The sequence below is a fragment of the Euprymna scolopes genome, chromosome 23 (genome assembly GCF_053919585.1).
Source record: "Euprymna scolopes isolate OS-2025 chromosome 23, ASM5391958v1, whole genome shotgun sequence".
NCBI classification, from domain to species: Eukaryota; Metazoa; Mollusca; class Cephalopoda; order Sepiida; family Sepiolidae; genus Euprymna; species Euprymna scolopes.
The window spans coordinates 62,123,079-62,146,715 of NC_136504.1; the positions used below are offsets into that span (position 1 = coordinate 62,123,079).

Consider the following 23,637-nt stretch of genomic DNA (forward strand, 5'->3'; position numbering starts at 1 on the left):
AGCTTAGCGCATTCGCTGATCGGTCCTTCCCGAGTTCGTATGTATCAAGTATATACATACCCAGCAGCGAATGTCACATGGTGCATCTTCTCAAACTCATAAATCTTTATGCCAAACTTGAAAAATATTATTATTTTCTTTTTTCTTCCTATCTCTGAGATGAATGTTTCATGGATGACTTCCAACTTTTGTGTGGTTTCATATAAGAAATAGGTAACAGATTGGTTAGTTTGATCATGTGATATTGGAAAGATTTGAAGTTGGATTTCCACTGCAGTCTAGATTTTAGTTAAGAATGATACTTAAACTAGGTATCTCCAACCAAAATGCTGTCTTCATTATATCTAAAACTGTTAATCTGGCAAGACATAAACAATAATATCAAATTTATTTTGATAGCACAGTTACAATTAACCACCAAATTATGAGAATTCAAATTTTGTTGAAATTATAAAATTAGCTATCTTGTGTGCTATTCATCCAGAAGCCAATTCTCATAATGTATAACTAAAAATGCATGCTTTAAACAAGTCAAAATTTTTTACAAATACAATGTTGTAAATGAAAATTAATCATAAAGAAAACAATAACTATTGGGTGAAGTCAGTTTAAGCATTGTAAAAAACTAAAACAAATTGCAGGGAAGGGCAACTTGGACTGTATAAAATTCATTTTGATTCAATTCAATAAATTTAACCAAAATAATTTTTTTGTTTTAAATACCTTAGTTGCCACGTTCTAGAAATTTATACAGATGATAAAGTGTCCCAGAATCTAACCAATTTCAACATGAATTGTTGCAGCTGGAAGTCCATTCTAAGGTCTAAGGATCTTGATTAAGAAAATGGTTCTTCTTCAGTTTATGTGAAATCGACTGTAAAACAATCTTTGCTGTACAGGCCTCAATTTGTTATGATACCGAGCAAAAGCTCCGATTTTTAGGAAGAAAAGCTAGTAATAAAGATGGGGAGGGAGTCTCGGCGCTTTACATGGAGTTATCTTCCTGTGACGTGTTAAACAAATTCCATAATGGCTGACTTCAACACGCTCTCATAAAAACGTGTTTTTCTGCTGTAAAAAAAGAAACTACTCTAGCAAATTAAATGAAATTTTTTTTTCGAGATCTTCAGTCCAAAACGGATACGTACAATTTAATCTTTTTTTTCGATATTTTCATTTTTTAATGTCTTGATTAAACTGTACAAGTACCCAATGAAGTAAGTAGTGAGAAAGGGGAGATAATCCTGTTGATACTTTTATTTTAATCGATTTTTTTTAATCAATTTTTTTATCTTAATCTTGTTATGGTTTTGTGAACCTAATAAATTAGTTTGCCAACTCCATTTGAGGTCTCAACCCTCAGGTTAAAAACCTGCATTTTAATCAGATCAAAGTCATACCTATAACAGTCTGAGAGATCTAACATTTACGAAGCTCTGCTGAAGGCAATATTTCTAGTCACTCAACAGATATCCTTTTCGCTGCTAACATTGCTGTGAGAAAATTTTAAAAGGGATTTCTGACCCATCAAATTTATTTCAGCTGAAACAATTTTTCATCATGAAATTAATTTTTTAACTAAAAAAGAAAGAAAGGGCAATTTGGAAAGAAAACCTTATAAAAAGATTATGGCATGAAACTTTTACAAAATGTATAAAACTGATTTGAAATCTAAATGCATTAATTTTCATATGAATTAATTTGTTGCATTAAGAAGAACAAATTGGGGAAGTGCAAGTTGAGTGTTTGGCAGCAAAGGGAACATGCCAAATTTGTGCGAATGTGGTGGGATTGCTATCAATTTCTTTTTTCTTTTTTAATTACAAACTATTTTGGCATGAAAAAAGTAAAATTGATGTGAGACAAACTTTTTGAAAATTGTCATTGTCGTGGTATGGAGAGGATTAAATTATGATTCAAGTCGGGCATTTTGAAGGTTAGAGTCGTCATTTTGTGGAGAGGATAGTTACAATTTGAGTCAGACTTTTTTTTTTTTTTAAATCAACAAGAATGTGAGGGTTAGTTGTGTGTTGCCATGTAGTAAGGGTTAGTTTAGTCTGGTCATGTAGTGAGGACTAGTTTAGTCTGACCATGTATCAAGGGCTAGCTGTATCTGGCCATGTTTGATGATTAGCTGTGTCTGGCTATGTATCGAGGGCTTGCTGTGTCTGGCCTTGTATTGAAAGCTAGCTGTGTTTGGCCATGTATAGAAGGCTAGTTTAGTTTGGCTGTGTAGTGAGGGCTAGTTTAATCTGGCTGTGTGGTGAGAGCTAATTTAGTCTAGCTGTGTAGTAAGTAAATCTGGCCATTTATGAAGAAATAGGGATGTGGATGCTAATCTGGGAATGGGTCTATATGATACAAAATGATCTTTAAAGATCATGGGGGCACATGATTTAAAAATATAAATCCCTTAATTTGCATATGAATGAAATAGTTGCATTAAGAAAAATTTATTAGGAAGAAGCATGAGTCAAATGTTTTTCAGCAAAGGAAACATGTTAAATTTAAGAAGTCATGCGAATGTTGTAGGAGTGCAGTTAATTTCTTTTTATTTTCTTTTTAGATTACAAAAACTAACTAGCAAATTTGTCTTAAGAAATTAAAACAGAACTATTTTTTTTATTAATAATGTTAAAAAAAATAGTTCTAAATAAAATTCAGTGTTGACTTTTTACAGCATGCTCATAAACTTAGCTAAATGTAATTTCTGATGTGTTGAATCTCAGTTGAAATACATTTGATGAGTTAGAGTTCCTTTTTAGAATTTTCTTGGAGCAACGAGAGTAAAGTGTTAGCAGCTAAAGATATTTACTGACTGACTGGAAATCTTACCTCCAGCAAATGTTAGATTACTTGACCTTTTAACACAGAGGTTCCCAACCTGGGGTGCTTGCACTCCCAAGGTATGCAAGATAATATTTTAAGGAGTGTGAGAAAAATTTAGATAAAAAAACATAGGGTATTGGCTATATTTTCTTTTCTTTTCTTTTTCTTTCTTTTTTTTTTTTTTTTTTGCAATCTACTAACTTTTTGCTTTCATTTTAGGGTTAAGTATTGCCATTAAGTAGCCATTAAATACATGGCTGACTAGATTTAATCAAACCATATATTAGCTGTGAGTTTAGAAATCTTAGCGAGTGCGAGGTTTGAGGGAAATTTCTTGAAGGGTGTAAACCAAAAAAGGTTAGGAACCACTCTGTTTGGAATGGTCTTTTGTTAGATATAACTTTTAGCCATAGAATGGTATTAAATATATTTGAAGTGAAAATTTTTGTTGACTCTTTTGAGAACAGAACAACATCTTATGATTCCACATTTCACAAATCCTTACAAAGAAAATGCTTATGAAAAAATAATGATGATTACTTGAAATTCATCTGGAAACATTTTTACTTGCAGGGCACGTCCTGGATATCTTGGTTCAACAACAGATTTCCAAGAAGAGTATGTTCTTGTCATTGAGGAAGGGCAAAAACACAATGCAACAAAACGTCAACTTGCAAATGCAAGAAAATGTAAGTGTAATTTGCATAAAACTAATTGTAACATTGTGAAATGTTTTTAGAATCTATATACTATTTAAAAATTATATTGTTTTAGGTGTTTTTTCATATTGTTATACTTTACTTTTAGTGGGACTAGAGAAGCTTACACCACCACCACCAAAAAAAAAAAAAAAAAAAAAAAATCCGGATGTGGCTTGGAATTCTAGAGTTCCATTAAAAATAATAAAAGAACATAGAAGAAGCGATTCTCCAGTACAAGACACTAGGTATTAACAAAAAGAAGAAAATAAACAAGTGAGAAACAATTCAAGTTATAAGTTTAAATGAAAATATTTATTTACATAAAAATACAAGAGAAAAATATATAAAAAGGAAGATAAAAATACTAATGTAAGAAAAAGGATATAAATATTTTTAATTGACAAGCAAGGAACACATAACCAGTTTATGGGAAGTTCAGGAGGTCATCTATATTAGAATTCAATAGTTCAATAGTCTGGAAAACATGAGTTTCTTTCCATATAAGATTCAATATATAAAAGAAAGTCCGATCAATAGTAGGCACAGATTGTTTAAGTTCTGGACAAAGAATTCGGCATTACACAATCTCTTTAGTCAGAATATTGGGTTATAATCCCAGTGAATTGATGTCAGGTTACCACATAGGCTGGTTAGTCTAAATTTGGTTTTTATAATTTCACTTCTTGTTGGTATTAATAGAAATAATTCAGGATAACTCAAATTTGTTAATAGTAGGCATTTTCACATTTGAAAATCCCTTTTTAATAGCAGGGCACGTTTTCACCCAGCATTTGATGTAAGGTGATAATGGTTTTTTTTTTCTTTTTGTCTTCGTCCTCTTCTTCTCTTTCTTTTTTTTTCACATTGACATTGTCCAACTGACATCACAAGACTGAATGTGGCTGCCCATTCACTCTCCTTTCTTAGAACTTATATAGTTGTCGATCATGTGACTGAAAGTGTAGGAGGATTGCAGGAGAGAGGGGCACATCTGATGACTGAACCAGGTCATAGATTGGATGTACTTTTAGCTGAGGATATGATCTACATTCAGTCTGGGAGGAAACAGACAATTTAAGAGAGGCAGGGATGATATCTTTGCTTTTCTTGGAAATCTATCTTTTCTTTCATTTACAGTAGATAACAAAATATAAAAATGCACTCACTTGCTCACGGTGAAGTTTATTTAATAAAATAAACGGTACTTGTACAGTTTAATCAAGACATTAAAATATTAAAATATCGAAAAAAGGTTATATTGTACATATCCGTTTTGGACTGAAAAACTCAGAAAAAATTTTTACTTAATTTGATTGAGTAGTTTTTTTTTTTTACAGTGGAGAAACACGTTTTTATGACAGCACGTTGAAGGTAGACATCTTTGAATTTTTTGAACATGCCATGGGGGGATAACTCAGTTTAAAGGACCGACACTCCCTCTCCATCTTTAATACTAGCTTTTCTTCCTAAAAATCAAAGCTTTTGCTCGGTATCATAACAAATTGTTTTTTCGCTGTAAAAAAAAAAACTACTTGATGAAGTTAAGTGAAATTTTTTTTCAGAGAACTTCATTCCATAATGGATATGTACAATATAAACCTTTTTTTCCGATATTTTCATTTTTTAATGTCTTGATTAAACTGTACAAGTACCAAATAAACTTCTAACATCTTATTTCGAATAGTTGTATTATGTAATAGTATGCAAATAGAAACAGATAATTGCTTGACAAAAAATAAATAGTTCTTAATGAGCCGTTCCCCTTAAGTAATCCAATTTATCAAATTTACACTTCTAATGATTACTATGATATTATCCTTTTGATTACTGTACACTCTTTAACCTTATCCTTGAGTGGGCTCTGGGCCTTGATAAGTGATGATCCCTTTGTAAAAACAAATTAAATGGAAGTTTTTATAGTTGCCAAATCTGAGTTCAAATCACACAGTAGTCTACAAGATATTTTTTTTAATTTAAAGAAATTAACCTCACATAATAAGATAAAGAAAACATTACATAAATAAGAGGGAAAGGTAGTTTGCTTGAAACATTGCAGGTAAATAAATGTCCATTTTTGTCCATATATCACATCATTTTAACACCCGGTTCCCTGCATTGCTATAGCCTTCTTATACTCTTCCTCATTTGTTACATAAATGTTTTTTTAAACTAAGTGACTATTTTTTTTTTATATCAACAAAAAAGTAGACATTAAGGGTATTTAAAACAAATTATTTTTGCTTAAAAAATGTCTAAAAAAGTAAAAATGGAAATTGAGGTACTCAGTTACTGTATCAACACCATTGTGTGAGCAGATATAAACTACCTTGTTGATAAAAAACATTATCCAAGTATTACACTGAATTAAATATGTTTTCCGGTTTTATTTGAGGGTAAGGGCAGAAATGTAGAAAAAAAAAACAAACATGTTTGGTTGTTATCGCTATGTCCATGATCACTTTATTAGTTAAACTTTACACCCCTACCTCATCTCCAACCAAATGATGACAGATCTCTTATGAATTATTAGAAAACACCTTGTCAGCTCAGAATATCCAGGAGTCATATCCCTTAAGCTAAAAAGGAATGCACTCTTAATTCTATAAGTACACATGTTTCTTGTTCAATGTCCTTTTTACCAAATATATATTAAACCATGGCATTTCTTTACTGGTAGTAGTTTCCAGATAAATATTTATCTCTACTATTGTGTGTTTGTGAGGGAGGGAGAGAGAGAGAGAGAGAGAGAGAGAGGAATTCCCCATGGACTCCAAAACGTCTGGGCTAATTTTTATGAAATTTCACATGAAGGTACTTTATTCGCCCGGCAGTGTTCTTAGATAGGTTTGTATTTTCAGTCTTTATTTTTTCATAACTGTACAGAAGAGGCTAAATTTTTGTTTTTCCTTGTTTGTTTTCTATTTGCAAATTATCTGACACAAATTGTGACAATTTCTTCTTTGCACAAAAGAGAGTAATGGGTTTTCTTTTCTTTTAGATTAATGAAAGGAACTTTGTCCTTTTTGGGGGGAGGGATACTTTGAAAATGGCAGCACAGATCTAGATAGTTATTCTGAAGATATTAAATGAGTTTGCGTTTGCAGTTTCTATTTCATAGATAAGCAAGTGTGTTTGGGATTCATGCAGATACCCTTTTAGGTGATGATAAAGGGTGGGAGCAATAGCATGGCCAGAGTGAGCTCATTTAGAAATAAAAAGAAGCGTATTATTTGAATTCTTCAGACTACCGTTCCCATCTTAAGTGTTATTTTCATAATATTTCAGTCTATCTTGTAATGCTCAAAAATCTATCAATTGAATTTAGTCTGCACAATATTTTGAACTGAAACCTATATTTAATCCTTAGATGTAGCATGCTCTTGTTCCGTCAGCCATGACTGGAAATTCTGACTGAAGAGATTGTAAATCCTTTGTCCAGAACTTAAATGCATCTCTGTCTACTATTGATCAGACCTTTTATATATTGAATTCTTATATGGAAAGAAACTCATGCTTTCTAGACTATGAACTATTAAATTCTAATATGGATTACCTTGTGAACTGCCTACTAGTATACTGTAAATTAAAACTCCACTTTTTCTCATAGACTGGTAGTGTGTTCTTTGCTTGTCAGTTAAAAATATTTATATCCTTTTTCTTACATAAGATTTTTATCTTCCTTTTCATATATTTTTCTCTTGTAATTTGCAATAATATTTTGAATGTCGCTCTCACCTTCAAAAGTATTTGCAACTTTACAACTAAATTTTACCAAGAAAATATCATAAAACAATCTTGTAATAGATAAAGAATAAAACGAATTTACTCAGAAGTTTTAGAGGTTTGGCAAATATCTTTTTAAGTCCATACCTAAAAAGGTATTTACAAAAGAAAACTCCCGATTTTTATTAAATATTCCCTCTTACATGGCGATCTATTGAGTGTTAGTGCAACAAATGTTATTAAAATAAACAATAAAACGATTTAGTTGTGATTATTTTTGACAAATTCTTAAAGACTAAGACTTTTTTTTACAACTCAGTGTGCCACTTTTTTCCATTTTTTAATCTTTGTAAAAAATAAAAAAAAAATAAACGAGTTTATTTTTTTATTGAAATAAAAAACAAAACGAATTTAGTTACAGTCAAACTTTCAGCCAAGAGTTTTTTTTTCTTTTTTGGCAAATTAAATTTTACAAGTGATCTTTTTCTTTCAAATTTAAACTTTTTAACAGAATAACAATGTAACACTATAAAATCTTTGTAAAAAGTAGAAATCCTTATCATTATTATTGACTATTGCTTACTTTGTTTTTTTTTGTTTTTTTTAATTAAACTTGAAATTATCGAAGTTGCATTGACTAATTAAACCCTTAGCAACTGAGAATTATTTTCTTCTAATAGTGTGCCAAATAATTGTCTCTGTCTTTTAGGATTTAATTAGATGTACATAAAATCATGTTTAATTTTTATTTATGCATAATTAGTAAAATCAAGACATGACTAATCTAAAAAATAAACGTGTTGTTTTTTTTACAAAGATTTTTTATGAAAACAACGAAAAAGTGGCACACAAAATTGGAAAAAAATAATTTTTTCAGTTTTATGCATCGATTTACTATCTGCCTTAAGAGGGAATATTTTAAAAAATAATCTATTTTTTGTAAATACTTTTTATGTGTCTAAAAGTATACTGAACTTGATTTGGTTTTCTCCATATGTAGTCAAAACTGCTTATGTCACAACTACAAATCTACACGTATCTCTTCCCAAAAAGAACCCGCTTTCTTTTAAGTTGTGATTTTCACTCCCTTTTATTTGTCATATTTCATTATATCCCCTTTATATTTATCTTTAGAAAACTTTTTCTGCAGGAAATAAATAAGTCATATTTAAATGCAACTATTTCTTCATAATTGTTTTTTCTCTTTTAATTTCAACCTTATACTATCCACGAAAACCCAACAATATTCAATGTGACAGCATTCTTCTTTTGTCTTTCATTTCAGGCAAGCAGAAGTTTTCTGAAATCCGGCGTAAAATCATGATTCGTAGAACCAAGAACTTGATTTCTGATCAGCTTCCACAAAAAGGTAAAGTTCAATATTTTGGAAACTCTATTATTTAACTAGTATACTCATAACAAACCGTCTTTATTTTCATTATTTTTTAATAAATTTTTGTACAAATGTTACATGGCATTATTGCATGTTCATCTATATAATGCATAATTATGTGTATCGTATATATACTCCAAAATGCAATATGTTGCATTTTGCTGTGTGTGATTGAGTCCTTGTATGTGTGTATCAATAAAAGTATCTATCATGGTCAACGTATGTGGGAAGCATCTATCTTGTGCAACGTGTGTGGGGGTGTGCAACACATACAATAAGACAGTTCATTAACATCAGTCTTTCTTGTGCACAGGCAAAACATACTTCTCTCTCTGTTGTGATTGCGTCTTTTCTTTCCTTTATCCAAGTTCATCTCCTTACAAAGGAAACCAGCAACAGTAGGTTATGCATTTGATATAACTTTATTTGCTCTTTGGAGTTTGTGACCACTCTTTTGATCCCTAAATCTTGCTATGGGCACGTTCATTCAAATCTTCCTGAATGTGGACAAGATCTTCTTCTATGCTAACTCGTCGCTACCTAGAAACCCAACTCCCTCTGCCTACATGACTACGTAATTATACTAACATAGCACAAAGAACAGTCACATGATACTTGTCATGTAATCAATTCTTTTGTTATTGTTAACTAAATCTTATTTTCCAAGATTAAAATTCCTGTGTACATATTTAGCTAACACTCCATTTTTCCCTAATTCAAATCACCTATTCAAATATTTTATCATCTATTGGATATTTCATATTAAAAACAGCTACATTTCTATAACAATAATAATCTCCTTGCTTGGGTGACTTGATGATGCCCGGGAGTCCAATATACAACTATGCTACATTATAGGCCATTTAATGGCACAGCTGATTGATTTTCGAAACATTCATACAAATATAATAGATGAAACAGCAATATTAGAAGATTTATCAATTAATGCTTACCCTAATCCTACACATGAAGAGGATTCTTTACACATATAAAACAAAATCCCAAAGTTATGTAATTGATTTTACAAACACCCTGTATATGCAAAGCAAACAGGCTCTTGTATGTATATTTTAGACAATGGTATGCAGAGGTCTGGTAATGCCCTGATTATGCTCTGGGCCAGTTCCTTTATTGTATACGCCAAAGACTCAATTATAAGTCCTCATACTAAGAAAATCATGAGAAAAAGAGAGTTTAGATGCTTCTCTCTCTGCACACCACTGATTATAGAAATTAATTGTAAATCGTATGAATATTTTTATGAAATGTACAATTTCTTTTTTCTCTTTTTTTTTTCATTTTTGCTGTTTTTATTGACACATGTCAGATGATAATGTGGTTTTCTGCAAACTAACTGATTTCCAATTGAGTGTGTACAAGACCATTCTTCAAGATCCGGATCTTAAAGATGCCATTAATGCTGGAGATCCTTGCGCTTGTGGTAGTGGTAAGAAACAAGGAAAATGTTGTCGTAAGGTAAGTGCTCATTAGTGGAACTGATGCATACATCAGATTTATGACAAAAACTATTTAAAAAAAAAAATTGTAACATGTTGAAATTCAATCTGGGAATCACATAAAATCATGAGCATTATTCAAAGATATTTCATATATGTACGGACTTACCTTGATGCAACATATCCAAACAAATGGATTGGCAGAAGAGGTAGAGTTGAATTTCCTGCACACTCACCAGACTTTATGCTAATGGATTTCTTTTTATGGGGATATTCCAAAGATAAGGTTTATGCTGCAAGACCAGCGTCAATTAAGGATTTGAAGAATGAAATTCGAATACAATGTCTTCAATTCCAAATGAAGTGTTGTTGAATCCATTCTTGGACATTATCAGCTGTGTTTGAAAATGAAGGAAGGCATTTTGAACATTTGCAAACATGGACAGAATGAGGTAGAACATTTATCTAAATGACAATAAGTATATTTATCTAAATGACAATAAGTTATACATCAATTCATTTATTTTACTTATCAATTTAACTCGATAGGATTGAATGTTTGGTAAGACACATGAACTTACATAAAAAAATTCATGAGTAATGGAAGGTCAAAGAGTGAGTACATCTTTTTGGGACATCCTGTATATATTCCAAATTAGTTCTCAGACCATGACAGATATTTTGATCAAGTTTGGTGATGATTGATCAAGCGATGTGAATGCTAGGCTGTCACAAGCAAACACTACCAAAAATATAATCTCTGCTTTGGTGAAGATGAAAAAAAAAGGGGTAGGTGTATCTTTGTGAAAGTATCTGATAAATTTATATACATTATTTTCTTAAATGTTATACAAACTTTTTAAAGTAAATAGTTAAAAAACGACTTAATCTGATTTTTTGTTTAAATCTTAAAAGTAAAAGTGACCCACTAAAAAATGCCACACATAAAATTGTCAGTAAAATTCACAATCGTTTCTACAATCCAATTATATTTGGTACAAATAATCTTCAGTCTATGCGTGACTTGTCGACCAAGTTTTAGTCATATATGTCCAACAGTGTTTGTTTTATCGCTGGTTAATAAGCGCACCTGGACATGACGTGCAAAATTGTCAGGAATTCTTCAACAGAAAGATTCCCAAGTTCTACAAGATGCACTTGAAGCTTTAGTCGATGCTTGACTTGTCCACCAAGTTTCAGTCATTATCAAAGAACATCAAATAGCTATATAAAATTTGGAAAAATAGGAAGTTCAGATTCTGTCAAAATTTTAAAGTTATATAAGATGCGATGAGCCAAGTTATAAGTCTCTATGATGAACAAAATTTAAGTTATTACAAAGAGAGAGATTGTGATTTTTTTTTTTTTTTCTTGACCTTTGTCTTAGATATCACTAAATGAAATCAGTTCCAAGTTAGACCATAACCGATATTTTGATCAAGTTTTGTGATGATTTGTCAAGCAATGCAGATGCAAGGGTGTATAGGAATGCTTGTTGAACTACTATTCAGCTTTGCTCACATGCAGCACACACACACACACACACACACACACACAATGCACAACATCCTCAAGTTTGAGACATATACTCTTTATACTCAGAGTTGCATGTTTAAATGCATGCTGGTGGCGATATCGACTTCCTTTCTCTATCTCACTTTTTTTCATTCGGGACATTATGCAATATGGATGAGTGGAGATTTTTCTCCTCCTGACTTATATTCTTGTACCAGTCACCTGTAATAAATTCACACGGTTTGTAAGTTACATATTTTGATGAGCGTTGTTTCTTTATTTGTTGTTTGTCCATTGATTTTGTCTTTCTCGATGTGACAGATAGCATTTAATGATTTCCGTTACAGGTGTGCACAAACATAGTGACAAACTGGACGGAAAACATAATTTCCTTGACAGAGGTAATAATAACTGAACCACAGCAGAAGCTACATCTGGCTATTGTCTCTTTTATATACATTTTTTTTTTGCATGGGAGTCACCACTTATCAAGGCCTGAAGGCTCCTCGAAGATAAAGGTTAATGAGTGTACAGTAGTCACTGAGACAACAGTGTATTAATAGTGGTGGAAATGGGGTAGAAATGGATTATTTAGGAGTGGGGCAGCTCAACAATAACTTGTTTACATTGGATTTGAAGAGGACCATATTGTAAGCTGGAAATAAGGCCAGCAGAACAGAGTTCCACAGGTGGGCAGTTCTAGAAAAGAAGCTTTGTTCATGGAATTTGCATTTAGATTTAAGGACAGATAAAGAATGGGGGCGGGGAAACGTTACAGCTAGTGTTTTTTGTATTTTTTATGGAAGTTTGGCAAGGAGGGACCATAGATTGAAGCTCAAATGAGCATTGACATAAAAATAATGATAGAGCAGAGACAGGCATCAACTACTAGGTTTGTGTGAAAGGGTTAAAAGTTTTAATTCTTTTTTACTTTTGGAATAAAGCTGTTTATACATAAAACTATCTATATAACACTAGTCTATTATAAATAAAAGAAAGTATCACGACAGTAATAATACTTTTTAATTCATAGAAAAAGAGGATGAAAAGAGAGGGAAGATGGGAGAAATGTAGCAATGAATATGAAAAATGTTCTACATCTCATACTGAGATAAAAATTTGATTTAATAATACACTGATCAATATGTATCTAATTCTTTTGTCATATTTTTGTTTTCCTTGCAGAAGAGTTCCACTGGCAAGTCCCTTAAATCTGTTATGTTTCAATTCTTGCATTTACTGCTGAAAGTCTCCAACCATGTCGGCTTGTTGGCACCTGATAAAAAGGCAAGTTCTGTCCAAAATCAGACAGCAATAGAAATATGTGAGAAAGTTTTCAAGAAACACCCACGATTTTTGCAGCTAACACAGAAAGCCGCATTCAGTGCTCTCTCTGACCCAAAATACTGTTGTAAAATGAAGGTAAGTCATAAAATAACCTGACTTTTGTAAATGTGCCAATTTTCAGCTCCAGAAGGTACCTGGTTCTTGATGCAGTTCTCTGTATAAAAATGTAATGCTAGGATGATGATGCTAAGATAGAAGCATGCAGTCATATTCAAACTTTCTCCTTTTCTTATAAAATCTTTTTGCATTAGAATTTGATTTTTGGGGGCATGCAATGAAGGATATGCACCCAGGTATCATCAGGGTACCTCCAAATTTCTTGTCTTGTTTCTGATACATGCATTTGTCAATCAATATACAGTGAATCTTGAGAAAAAGGACTTAGACCCTCAAATCTCATGAATGCAAAATTTTGTTGGGAACTCTAACATTACCAAGAATTGACAGGATTTTGTCCTCATTTTCTCTTTAGACAACCTATGGAAAAGATGGACTTTGGCACATTTAATAATAGAAAGAACAGGATATGAAAATGTATGTCTTTGCTTTGGGGTGCACACATCCCCTTCTTTTACCTTTATAAATCAATCTTATGCATTCTACTGTTTCTATGAGGACAATGTATTCTGTATGTTAAATTTTATATCTAATGTGTTTCATTTACTGCCTTTATAGTTTGTTAGTTTGTCGTAGACAAGCTATTAATAAGTGAAATGTTTTTATACTTTCTCATGCATATCTATATTACTAACCAATACATGGTATCTTCTCAGCAACTATCACATGCATTGAGGATTAATTTGATTTCTCTACTATCCACACATTGCTAACTTGTTGAAATAGAATATAAAATATTCTAATTCTTTACATCTATATGTTTTTTTTTTATCTTAATTGTTTATAAATACTCTCATTTCTTTCTTTAATTGATTTTCCAGGTTTTAGTGGAATTATTGACAGTCTTTCACCAGAATCATTCCAAAGTGTTACTCTTTTCTTATTCTACGAGGGTAAATGTTTCTTATCATTCAAAAATCAACTTCTTATGTCTGCGTTTATTTATTTATTTTTGTGTTTTGTATAATTGTTATCATGTTATATAAGGGTTGTTCCAAAAGTAATACATCTTATTTTTTTAACTAAAAAAAAGTTGAAGAGCTACAAAGACAAGAGTGGTACCATTAAAACGAGCAACCTTCTGTGCTCCAAAATTTACTTTTCACCACTATTCTCAATGCACTTTTGCTAGCAATGAGGTGATGACTCTGTGTTGGCGTCCGGAGCATGTTCTGTGATTCACATCTTTGTCACCACTCTGAAATCAACGAACCTATCTCCTAACTATGCTGACATAAGCTGCATTGGCTTCAGAAACCTTCAACAGGTGCCGATGAATATTGATTTGTTCAATTTCTTCTGCATGGAGGAATTCAATGGTGCATCTCTGCTTTTTGATATGATGAAATTTTAAGTCATGAATACATAAGTTCAGTCATCATAAGAATGCAATTTACAATCAACTCTGATTCATTTGCAAGGAGTAAAAAAAAATAGGAGGCATTACTATTAGAATGCCCCTCACACATGAGTATTTGTCAAATTTTCAAACTGGCTATGGTAACAAGATGTGATACTAGTACAATTTTTGAACCAGACAAAACTGACTTTTTGTTTCCTACTGTTCATGTAAACAGCAGGAAAATGCCAAAGTGCTTATCCAATCAGGAGGCAAGAAAAATAGATGACAACTTAAATAATAAATTTGTGATTGTCAAGACTTTCCAACAGAGGAAAAAATGAGATGAAAAAAAAACAAACAAATAGACTACAAATAATTGTTACTTTAAGTCAATAAAAATAAGTTAGGGTTAGGTTAGTTGTTACTTTAGTGTTAGGATAAAAAAATGTGATTCAGTTTTTGTCTGGTTCAAAAGCTGAACCATTACAAAAAAAAAATTAATTTAACTTTCTTGTGAAAAAAAAAAATTATAAAAGTCGTTTCATTAATTGTTTCTGTTAAAAAATAAATAATTTTTCATAAAAATAAACATATGGTGAGTGTTTTCCTTGCTTTAAATGATGTTTTATTTAATTATTTATTTTTGGAACATTGCCTTGTTTTAATTTGGACGCTGGTTAGTTTTCATTTAGTTTTTTCAAGCTGTTTATGTAATTCTGCATCAGCAAAAGTCGATTTTGTCTGGTTGAAAAGCTGTGTCAGTACTAAAGATGTTATCCTAAGAATTATTGAGTGATCTCCCTTGATCTAAATTCAAATTATTCCTTCTATATCTTTACTATTGAATTAGAGAGTGCATTCTCTTATTTTGAAGTTAAAAAAGATTTGTTCTATGCATGAACAAAATTCAGAATTCTTTTCTAGCTTGTTTGCTGTCAATTTTGGCAAGCTTTAAACTACCCAAGATTAGTCGTTTCGTGTATCTTCACTTCTGGTCAGTGTCAAATGAGACTTCCAGAACAGCTTGTCTTTTTATGGCAAAGATGGCAAGCTGTCCTGAGAGTCTTGTCTGATTGCAACTAAAAGGGACTGAAAATTATTGTAACCACAAAAGACATTTGACGAGAACAGTGTCCGAGTTGTGAAGGCTATTGGGAGCATGACTGAGGACTTCCGATGCCCAAGCTAAAAAGTGAAAAATATCTGGTTTTATATTTCCCACCCCATTTTTGATTTCTGGAAAAAGTAGAGTACATTCTACTGTTATGCAGTATAATTCAGGAGATAACTTAGATTCGATCCAAAGGAGATCACTTCCGATAATTTGGAGCCAATACAGTACAATAGAGTGTGATGTAGATTTTTTTTTTGCTTTATATTTTTATTGTTGATTGAAAAAAAAATTCTTTTGTTTATTTAAGTTTGACAATCATATAAAACAAATTGTACAATTTTAATAAGCCTTTCCTTTCCAATTAAAAAAATTTAATTTGGATTAAATCATGAAACAATACACTGAGAAATTTAAACAACAATTTTATTTACTTACATATATTCTGCTATTTTTGATTTACACTAATATTTCTCACTGATAAGTATAGGATGTTTTTTAGAAGTGACAAACTTTTAATTAAAATAAATCATGGAAAAATATTTTCATACAAATATGTGGTTTATTCCAAAGAATAATTTTTAACATTTATAATTGAAATACAATTTCAGCCATATAACTCTTATGGCTCACATGTATATGACATAATCTAGAGGTCTGAATTTCACAAACTATGCATAAAATTAGGCTGTATTTCAGCAATAATGCCTCAAATGTTGTCTTCCAAGTGGTCTAATGTGTCTGGTTTATCCGTATAGACATAGGACTTAATATATCCTCAAAGAAAATAATCTAATGGACTTACATCACTCAAACAAGGTGACCTTTTGACAGGATAATTTTGTGAACTTATTCATTCATTAAATGTTTCTCTCAGTAAAATGATCATCTCGTACACTGCACAGTGGGCTTAATTTGGGGGTCAAGCGGACATTTACCTATGTATATCTATAATGTAAGTGGTTATGCTTTGTTAGCTCTTTGAGTTCATTTTTGACATCAAATAGGATGGTATACCATGGTAGGATGTTGAAAAGCTGATATTCAACATAAAAATCATTCTTTTAAGAGTCCATGGACCAAAACATCATAAATTAACTGACAGACAAAATTTAGGCATTTACGGACAAACTTTAAATACCTGTATCTTTAAAACTATTCCGGCTAAGAAGACAAATGGGACCTGTATTTGATACTGCATGAAACAAGCTTTTCAAATATTCAGTTAGAATGAGAAAATACACTACTAAAAGGGTACACAATGAAAAAACTATATTATATATATTATTATATATATTTGGTTTCAGTTAGTTGATCTTAGATAACCCCATCTGGTATGAAATATAAGTTATGAGCAAATGGTTTTATAACACAGTATTCATACGAGTAAGAAAAGGGTTAACTGGTTGTGAAAACTAAATTCAATTAAGCAATGCATTAAAGGGATTCTTATACGAGTTTAAACAAATATACTTGCTCAACAATTGCAGGTGATCGGATCTAACATACATTTTTTTTTATATTAAGTACTACATTTTACAAATGGTCCGCGTTTTCTATATGAGTAAAACAATATGTATGTGCGTGCATTAATTCAGTGTATCAGATAACTGATCATGCATCATCATCAGTCAAAAAGCACAACAAATATTCATATTCACTGTTGCAACCATGAATTGCAGTTTTAAGCTGTTCACAACTTCTAATGCTGTGACCTAATGACTTCCGATGTCTGCAGTTAAAACGTTCTCTTGTCTTCATAACAATGGGATCATTCTTGTCCCAGAGTCTGTTAATTCAATGATAAATTGTCAAATTGGTTTGTCTTTCGAGACTTGTTTATCCGATACTGACATAGGAACTTGTGATTTACCTCAATGCCAGATTCTGTACAGTTGAGCAGACTAATATTGCCATTTTCTGCAATTAACTCAGCACTGTGCCCTAAAACAACATGAGCACTTGGAGTGATATCAATCCATGGAATTGAGCCAACATTAAGATATATAGCGTGACAAAATTCTTTGATGTCGTCAATTTTCACTATCCTATCTGAGTTAATAATGGTTAAAATGACAGCCATGTGCAATACCAGTTGATTGATCTTGGTTCTTAATTCACTACTATCCATTCCTTGGGTGAGCAGTTTTTGGTTGGATCTCATTGAGGTTGTAGAATGCGGGCAACTGAAGTGATGCAAACAACTGGGCAGACGTAAATTGCCAGCACTGGAGGCAATGGTACTTCACACCACTGTTCGGAGTTGCAAGTTTTTGTACTGTTGGCCTCTGCTACTTCATAAATTTCAACAGTTTGTCATACGATGGAAGAACATCAGCTCCAGCATCTTTCAGGAGTAAATGAATGTCTGTGTAAATTTGGTCATTTTGCCACTCTTGTAGATGGCAGACGCAACCTCCAATGAAATGTGTCAGTCTGGGATGGACTCATGCGTAGGATAGAGTATCCCACTTTAGCAAACTCTTTGTTTTCTTCTTCAGACCGAAAGCAAACATTTTGGTGGGGGAAATGTTCTGTGCTTGAGCAGCAGCTTTGGTCGAATCCACATAGTCGCTCAGTTGTCGGCGTTGTTGATGGTCATTGACTTCCCCCAGAGAACGTTTTGCCTTCGGTACTTAGGTGTGACGTTGGAGCACTACCTTCTCATCAAATGACCTGGATGAACTGAGCACTGAACGATTCTTGTTTTGTTGTTGCTGAAAGTCTTTGAACACAGCTTTGATGTCAGGTATAAGTTTATCACTAGGTGGGACCTCTAGCTTAGATGAGACCTGTTTCACAACTTCATCGAAGTCTGACTCTTTGTTGAATCAAGATCTCTTGCAGTTCTTGAAAATCCCAATGAGAGCAATGTTTGTCATGTCATTCATTATGATTGTGTAGCAAAAATAAAATAAAATGTGAGATGTTGAAAAATTGAAAATGAGAAAAATGGAAATATTCAATTATAATGGATAAATTTTGAAAAAAAAATCAATAATTTTTTCTGGTTTACAGCTAATATTTAACTGAAAATAGCTTAAAAAGGCATAAAAATCAGGATTTTCCAGAAAACTGTACAGTTTCATGATTTTCTGATGCCAGATTTGGATTCTGCACCCCAAAAAACATAGGAAAAGTGGCCTGGATGATGAAATTTGAGTAAGAATGACAAGATTTATCTAGATTTATGGTTTATACAGTCATTGTGGGTTGTCCAAAATTATGGAAAAATGGGCAAGTTCAAATTTTTTCAGTATGTTAGAATTAAAATGGTTCCCGAGAGCAAACTTTTTCATCCAATTGGATTATAATAGCTTTCTATGTCTAAATTATTATTTGTGAAGCATGAGAAATTTCATCTTGGGGCTTTTTTGTAATCTTTCATTAAAATATACCGGCCAGGGACAAATTTTGGGCTTTTTATATGGAAAAAATGCTCATTATTTTGGTAAATTTTGTGACCCCATCCCCCACCCCAAAATAAACAGGTCAAAAACTTGTTCATATGTTCCATTTTTTATACTGAAATAAATTTAGGGAATCTGGCATTATCTAAGGGGCTTATAGGACATATATAGGGGTTTCTGGAAGAAATTTTGAGCAATTCTTCAGGTGCACCCAAAGTTACTTCTTGGTAAAATCACTGTAGTCGCAATTTCACAAAAATCCGAAATTTGTGAACTTCAAACAGGCATATCTTGAGAAATAATTGAAGTTAGAAGAAAAATGAGCCCATTTCTTTGCAACCTCAGACTCTGAGCTATTCAAATATATAGGTTTCATAATGATTTGAGGAAGTTGCTAAAAATCCATATGTCCGCTTGCCAACCCACTGTGCATTGTGTGGTACAATTTGCAAACACTGCTCAGGTGTCAGTGTCTTCATGCTGAATCGCCAAATCAAACTGAACTCAAAATATTTGCCAAATCTGTGACTAAAAAAAGTAGAGTTGTCAGTTTAAAGTTTACCACCTCTAATAAAAAAAGAAAAACATGTAATATTTCACTTGAATCACAATAGAAAATAAGCATCAAACGTTTCAAACATTGTTATATTTTTCATTCTTTTTCAGTTATTAGATATTCTGGAGACATACATGCTGAACACAATGTACCAATACCGACGAATTGATGGGAAAACCAGTTCCCGGCAGCGTATGAATATTGTCCGAGAATTTAATAAAGACCCCAAAATTTTTATATGTCTTGTATCAACAAAGTAAGTAACAAAATTTTTATATGTCTTGTATCAACAAAGTAAGTAACAAAATTTTTATGTCTTGTATCAACAAAGCATACGGCACAATTACGTTGACACACCGGTTCTTGCCAGATCATCAAAGTTAAGCAACATTAAGCCTGGCCAGTATCAGATGGGTGATCATTTGGGAAGGCTAGGCGCTGTATGTACCTTCTGGGAAAGTTGGGTGTGGGGCCAGCACTCTCACTCTGTAAAAAGAACTCCTCGCTACAAAAACATCTACAAAAGTTGTAGATGACCTATGCCCCTCCAGAGGCTCAAGGGCTATGGATAGATGGATGGATGGATGGATGGATGGATGGATGGATGGATCAACAAAGCAACAAAATTTTTATATGTCTTGTATCAACAAAGCAACAACATTATTTTATCTATGAGGTTATCTCAGAATATAACGTTTATCAAAACAATTCCCATAGTATACCTGAACTGAAGAAGGTCATCACAGCTCAAGTCAGCATATTGCCAAGAGGGGAATCAGCTATTAACAATTTTGCATGTTCTATCTAGATATGCTTACCATGGAATGATACACATTTGAAGCTTATTATTGAATGGCAGTACAACAAAGATTGTTGGACATTCATGATCAAAATGTAATGGACAAGTCAGGTGTAGACTGAAGTGTATTTGTACCAAATATTTACAGAAAGGATTTTGATTATTATTAGCATGGCATTTTTATGGCATTTTTTTTTAACTTTAAAATTATTTTCAGTCAAATTTCTTTTATAGCATTGGAAATAATGTTTCATCTTCTTTGTTATGTTTTCTTTTGATAGAGCAGGTGGACTTGGTTTGAACATGACAGGTGCCAATGTTGTTATAATCTTCGATCCAAACTGGAATCCGAGCCATGATCTCCAAGCACAAGACAGGTATGTTCTAAAACCATCCATCTCTTGTCTATCTCTATGAATAAAATTAAAAATTTCTGGATGAATAAAAAAAAAGGCCAATCTATTTCATTAATTACATATTGTATCCAACTCAATATTTCCTTTAGTTCAACACACTTCTCAATCTACACCGATCTTTTTCATTGGTTATTCATCTTTGTTCATTCATCATTATCAAGTGGTGTCCTGCCTGGTACAGGTATTGACAGCTATAGCTCTCCATCAATCTCTCTCCCTCAAGGCATTCATGAATTCATTGTTGCTCATACCTACTGAATGAAGGGTTCTGATTCAGAACCCTATTCACACTGTTTCTTGAATAAAGAGTTTGATGTATTGCCATAGCTTTCTTTGCAGTTGTACAGACAGTAGGTTGCTGTTTATTTTTGTCCAAGAGTGATTGTCCTGACCATTGTATACAGAGGTATCTCCTGCTTAGCACAACAAAATACGAACATGAACAGAATTATTTCTGTTTGCTTCCATATTACATGAGTCATCTGCTTTCATGACCTCACATTAAGTGGGTTCTCGACCTTGCCCAAAAGTCTCCTACAGACTAGTAGAGGGAAGGAGGCGTTTTACTTTTCCTTTGACAGCAGTGCTGTCCCAGTGTCCCACTACCCAACTCTGTTCATTAACCAATGAAATTGTTACATTTGTTATAAATATTAAAAAAATTGTCTGTATAAATATGTCTAAATTTTACTTACATCACTACTTTGTTTTCATGTTCATTTTTTTTTTTCATTTGTTATTCTACAGTTTATATCTGACTATAATTTAAAAAATTACACTTTATTTGTTTATTTTATACTTATAATGGAAAGACGGTTCATACACAATTTTTTTCTTAAATCTTATAGCTTCATTTTCCGATTTTAATTTTACTTTTTTAATTTTATTTAGATATATTTTGTTTGAATATCTTACTTTGTTCATATCTTATATCTAATTATAATTTAATTATTCATTTATTTATTACCATTATTATTATAATTATTTCTTATTTTCTCATTTTTTATTTTCTTATTTTTCATTTTTATTTTATTTAAATTTTATGCTCTATTTTTCAATTTTGATTTCAATTCTCTGTATATACTAGCAGGGAGACCGTACATTGCTATGGATTAAATGAGGATCAACTAATTGTAAACAAAATTGGTGAAATCATCTATTCGTCAATCAAATCAATCGATCGCCTCCTCTAGTCAGGAACTCACCACGGTGCACTGGGAGGACTTAGTCAACAATTGCAAGTTTTTGTACTGTTGGCCTCTGCTACTTCATAAATTTTGTGACCCCATCCCCCACCCCAAAATAAACAGGTCAAAAACTTGTTCATATGTTCCATTTTTTATACTGAAATAAATTTAGGGAATCTGGCATTATCTAAGGGGCTTATAGGACATATATAGGGGTTTCTGGAAGAAATTTTGAGCAATTCTTCAGGTGCACCCAAAGTTACTTTAGAGAACCTACTATTGATTTTATCAAATTATTTTGATATAATGACTTAAGAATTTTAAATGCAAAAGTCAAGTATCATGCTTACATTGCGCTCTAAACAGAAACATTCAATATGAATGCGCCCGTTTTATCAAAGAACCTGCTGTTGATTTTATATGCAGGGCCCTTCTGCTTGTGCAGTGATGTTAGACTGTATAAAAATTTTAATTTTAATCAAAATTTGATTGTTCCTTCTTTAATGGGATTATTTTGATTATCAATTTTTAATACTTATTGGATGTATTTCAATACAAAACTTATCTAAGAACACTCCCAGGCACATAAGATACATGTGTGTGAAATTAAAAAAAAAATTGGCACAGCCGTTTTGGTGTCCATAGAGAATGAACTCGCTCTCACACACACACACACACATACATAGACAAAGTGTCTTTTATATACATATATATATATATATATATATATATATATTTTTTTTTTTTCCTGTTTCAGAGCTTACAGAATTGGTCAGCAACGCCATGTCCAAGTTTTTCGATTGATTACTGCAGGGTCAATTGAAGAGAATATTTATTTACGCCAAGTCTACAAACAGGTCAGTCTATAATTGATGTTAATTTTGGGTGAAAATGTTTATATACACATTTATTTACAATTAACTTAGTTAACTATATAAAAAGATTTAAAAAATATCCCTCCCAGGATAGCTAAAACTAATTACCTGAACAGAACAGTTTTGCGCTATTTTTATGCTCCCATATGAAGATTAAAATTAATGATAGTAAACTTTATGTCTACAATCCTTGTTCCAATTTTTTTAAAATCAAAATTCATTACATAATTTTGATTCTAGAAAATGTCTACAATTTTTGCCTTAAAGAAATTGAAATCCAAAGAATCTTACTTAATTGATGCTTAACGACTGGATCAAACTTAATGCAAGTCTAAAATAATTGAATTTTCAAATGGGAGTTTGCCCCCCCCCTTCTCTCTGTCCCTCTGAAATATAACACATTGCACTTTTTTCTCTCCTCACAAATAAATCAAATGTAGATTCTGTTTTATATTTACTATCAATGGTCCAAATTTTGTAAATTACTTCCTATAGATATATACACTTAAACATTCATCTTTATTATATGGATATACTATTAATGTACCCATCCCAGGATGGGTACATTAATTCCCAAAACAGAACAGTTTTGTACTGCTTTTATATCCTCCTACATAGAACAAAATCAAGATACAATGCTACTATATAATTATATCTAAAGATTGTATTTCAATTTTGATCAATGATTTTGATTCTGAAATATCTAACATTTGGAACTTAAGCTAATAGTCTTAAGAAGAAATTGAAGTTATGGGAATCTTTCTTAATTGATGTCTAATAGTCATAGATCAAATTTAATACACATCTAGAATATTTTAATTCTCAAATGGGAGGTTGTGCTCATATTAACCTTCTTAAA

General features: G+C 32.0%; 1 protein-coding gene across 4 annotated transcripts in view; it reads left to right on the forward strand.

Moving 5' to 3' along the window:
• Nucleotides 1–23,637, forward strand: part of LOC145245954 (DNA excision repair protein ERCC-6-like 2) — a 110,061-nt gene that overhangs the window by 55,666 nt on the left and 30,758 nt on the right. For all 4 annotated transcript variants that reach the window (XM_080107723.1, XM_080107724.1, XM_080107722.1 and 1 more), the window contains 8 exons: nt 3,403–3,518; nt 8,539–8,622; nt 9,974–10,122; nt 12,804–13,040; nt 13,904–13,975; nt 19,612–19,757; nt 20,582–20,677; nt 22,661–22,760. In XM_080107723.1, coding sequence (XP_079963849.1) covers nt 3,403–3,518; nt 8,539–8,622; nt 9,974–10,122; nt 12,804–13,040; nt 13,904–13,975; nt 19,612–19,757; nt 20,582–20,677; nt 22,661–22,760 — 1,000 coding nt within the window. The remainder of the gene's footprint in view (nt 1–3,402; nt 3,519–8,538; nt 8,623–9,973; nt 10,123–12,803; nt 13,041–13,903; nt 13,976–19,611; nt 19,758–20,581; nt 20,678–22,660; nt 22,761–23,637) is intronic.